At 41.6% G+C, this 3,419-nt stretch overlaps 1 protein-coding gene across 1 annotated transcript; it reads right to left on the reverse strand.

Moving 5' to 3' along the window:
* Positions 1 to 419: 419 nt before the first annotated feature.
* Positions 420 to 803, reverse strand: LOC145988898 (uncharacterized). The gene has a single exon (XM_083124190.1). The coding sequence runs from the start codon at positions 801 to 803 to the stop codon at positions 420 to 422; it is 384 nt and encodes a 127-aa protein (XP_082980316.1).
* Between the last annotated feature and the right edge of the window lie 2,616 nt (positions 804 to 3,419).

Here is a 3,419-nt window from a genome sequence, read left to right on the forward strand (position 1 = left end):
TAGACTAGAGAGCAACTGGGAAGGCGGTCGTCCGCTACCTTCGCGCAGAGCGTTGCGACATCCGTGGCCGCGTGGATATGCGATGTATTTCGCACGCACCGCAATGAAACGATCAACAAGATCTTTGAGCCAAAATAAAAAAAGAAACCGTTTGACATTAAGCAAACAAATCGAAGCATTATTGTCTCCATAGATACTACAATTATAAACATACAAATGAAATCGCAAAACAGAAATGAATAGGATAAGAATGCGGCAACTGAATATACATACCTGCAATTTTACTCAGATTCAGAAGATTCATTTTCCCCCTCAGTGTCTTTGGAGACGGAGTCCTGGAGGTTGATAACGAAGGGCTCCATGATGCTGTCTCGAGAGATTTCACGGTGATAATCCTCTTCTTGCAGACGTTCTGCATGTTACACACATTTATCCCAGGCAGAAACCGACACGTTCGCTACAGCCTCGTGCGTCAACTTTTCGACATCAGCCATTTTAAAAGTGCTGTTCTGTTCTGCAACGTAAGATTTCACTTGCGCCCAGATTAATTCGATGGGGTTGTATTGGCAATGGTACGGGGGCAGACGCACAACTTGGTGGCCGAATTCTCTTGCAAGTGTATCCACTTCGTATGATTTTGACGTCGGCTTGTGATTCCTGACCAAAAGTAAAAGCTCTGCTCTGGTTTGCGAAGATGCGTGGGGAATATTGTGTTTTTCCAGCCACGATATTATTTCTGCTTTCCTGGTATTTGTTGTTGGGGCCTTATTTAACTCTACAGAGTGTACGCTGGCATTATCCATAACTATAGTGGAATTTGGAGGAAGGTTCGGAATTAATTTTTCTTCAAACCACTGCTTAAAAACAGCACCAGTCATTTCATTGTGGTAATCGGTAGATGTGCTTTTCGATTTTGCTCTGAAAATCAATTTGCAATCGGGAAGGAAGCCGGTGTTTGCAGAGACAACATGGCAAACAATAAGATGCCCCCTTTCCTACAGGAACTTTTAGGCCACCCGTACCATCGTTCATTTGCCAATATGTTTTTCGTGTGTGATTCTGGTTAACCCACGTTTCATCGAGGTAGAAAACAGGTGATTTTCCTTCTTGTTTGATGCAATGCATCTTTCGCAACAATGCAGCTCTCGCAGCTACGATGTCCGTCCTTTCCATTAACATCTTCCGTCCATCATTGCAATTTCTATATTTAAACCCCATGCTCTTTAGAATACGCAGCATAGACCATCGGCTTCCAACAAATTTACATTGCGCCTTCATTTTCTTTGAGAGTTTCAATGATGTAGGAAATTCACCATTTCTGTACATGTTCAAAACTTCCCTGCGTAATATGCTCTCATCGAAATCATCAATATCGGTAACAGGCTTTTCGCGGCGAGGACTTTTGCCTGGTGATCGAAATACAGCACTCCCACTTGCAGGAACAGATTTTTTTTCCCCCTCCCTCACAATTCTCTGCACTGAACGCAAACCTACCCCGCACGCAACGGCAGTCCTTTCTTGAGGTCTGGCAACATGGCACTCAGCTTCGCCCTCCACAATCGTTTTCTGCTCGGCCTCGATTTTAAAGTAATTGTACACGTTGTACACGATCTCACGTGCTTGCTTGTGTAAAACACAATGCTTCATATTCTCAGCTTCCATTGTGCACACAGATATGCCAAATATTGCTACTGCAATAGCCACAACCAAAACAGTAAATCACAGCGTTCAAAAGTCCGCGCGCGGAAAGACAGTTGCAGATTCGACCGTACTGGCTCCAAGTCAGCGTTGCCAGCCTCGCACGGGAAACAAACGCTGCTCACTGAATTTATTCTGTAGGCTACTGGAAAGGGTAGTAGAATTTCACGCTTATCAGACATTTTATTATTTGCATTTGTAGTAATAATAACAAAATAAGGAATAATAACACCAAACACTTATTTCGCTGTTATAGTTCTGTTTACCAGAAAATATTTAGATCGAAATGAATTCTTGGACTGTTACACGTATATTATTTTCTAATAAGTGCTGTAACTTTCCAGTTCATCGTTGTACGGTTGTACTTTCCATTTTTAATTCAATACATTACAGAATTACTGGGAACGATTTCTTTGGTTAGCGTTCTTATTACGCGTATGGATGACTATGGCAATAGGTATGGCAATAACACTAGAGTGCGCGTCAAATCTCCTGCATATGACCTTGAACGACTGAACAGCACCAGCGAATCACGGACGTGCAGCGTTGCCTAGTTCAGAAGCTGTTTCACCTCGCTACTAAATCGTGTACCTGGCGCTCGGATATAAATAGATTATTTCAAGTGTCAGTAGTTCAACAGATGGAAAGATAATGAATTCGCGAGTATGTACGAAAAACAAGCGTGATTGTAGCTTATACCGTTCCCTCTGTAGAAGCAATGTTATTATAAACGTATTTGCATTGTATCCTTTTTGCTCTCCCTTCGTTCCTGTTGCATTCTGAAACTTTCCGATTAGCTAAGGGAACAGGGCACGTTCGTTCCCAGTGATGGCAGAAGAAGTTGACGAAGAGGATACCGTCATTGTTCGTTTTTTTTTTTTCATGTGTTTAGTGGGTGTGTGCAGCATGTCGTTGAGTAAACCAAGTGGTAGTGATGGCGAGAGAAGAGGGAAAAATACAGTGTTGTACGAAGCCAGGCACGACAGGTGATTTTTCAGGTGTACATTTTTTTTTTTAAAAAAAAAAGTGTTCGAGTGACGAACAAAGAAGTAAAATTGACTTTAAGAAGTGCCAGGCTCTAACAGCTCAAGCGTGTGGTGTGAATCAAGCTACCGTTTCTCGGATATGTTCGGGGGCAAAACAATGTGGATCGGGGCCTGCTCCAATGTTTCAATAACCTAGACTAGAAAGCACATTAATATACAGAAAAGAACGACAAATTTAGATGACTTTGAAAAAAGACGTAGTTCGTAGAACAGTCTTTGAAATTTACGATCGTGGCGAATTTTCTACTACCAAAAAGATAACGTACTCTTTACGGGACAAAATATCTTACAAAGGCTCTACAACTTCCACCTTGAGAATATTGAAAGAATTATGCAGTCCCTAATCAGGTATGTTCTTTTCTCCCATTATGTTTATTATATGTTATATTATCTAATGTTCCGTGCTCTCCGTGACAAGGCGTTTCGCTCGACCACGCTGTCTCTTTCCGTGTGAGATTTCGACATGGCACCGCTGCAGTGCGCTGCTATTGGCTATCGCCATATGCAGGAGATTTGACGCGCACTATAATGTAATACAGATACATTGTTATTGTTACCCATATTGATATAGTAATTTTACATATATAATAATATGTACAACTATAACTCAAACATAACTGTATGACATGATGGTTGCCGTTATAAAACATTGCATAAGATCGTGGTGGCTTGACC

Source organism: Lepisma saccharinum, chromosome 1 (assembly GCF_977018435.1).
Source record: "Lepisma saccharinum chromosome 1, izLepSacc3.1, whole genome shotgun sequence".
NCBI lineage: Eukaryota > Metazoa > Arthropoda > Insecta > Zygentoma > Lepismatidae > Lepisma > Lepisma saccharinum.

Coding starts and splice junctions, on each gene's coding strand:
- LOC145988898 (XM_083124190.1), bottom strand. CDS start 803: ATGGATAATGCCAGCGTACACTCTGTAGAGTTAAATAAGGCCCCAACA.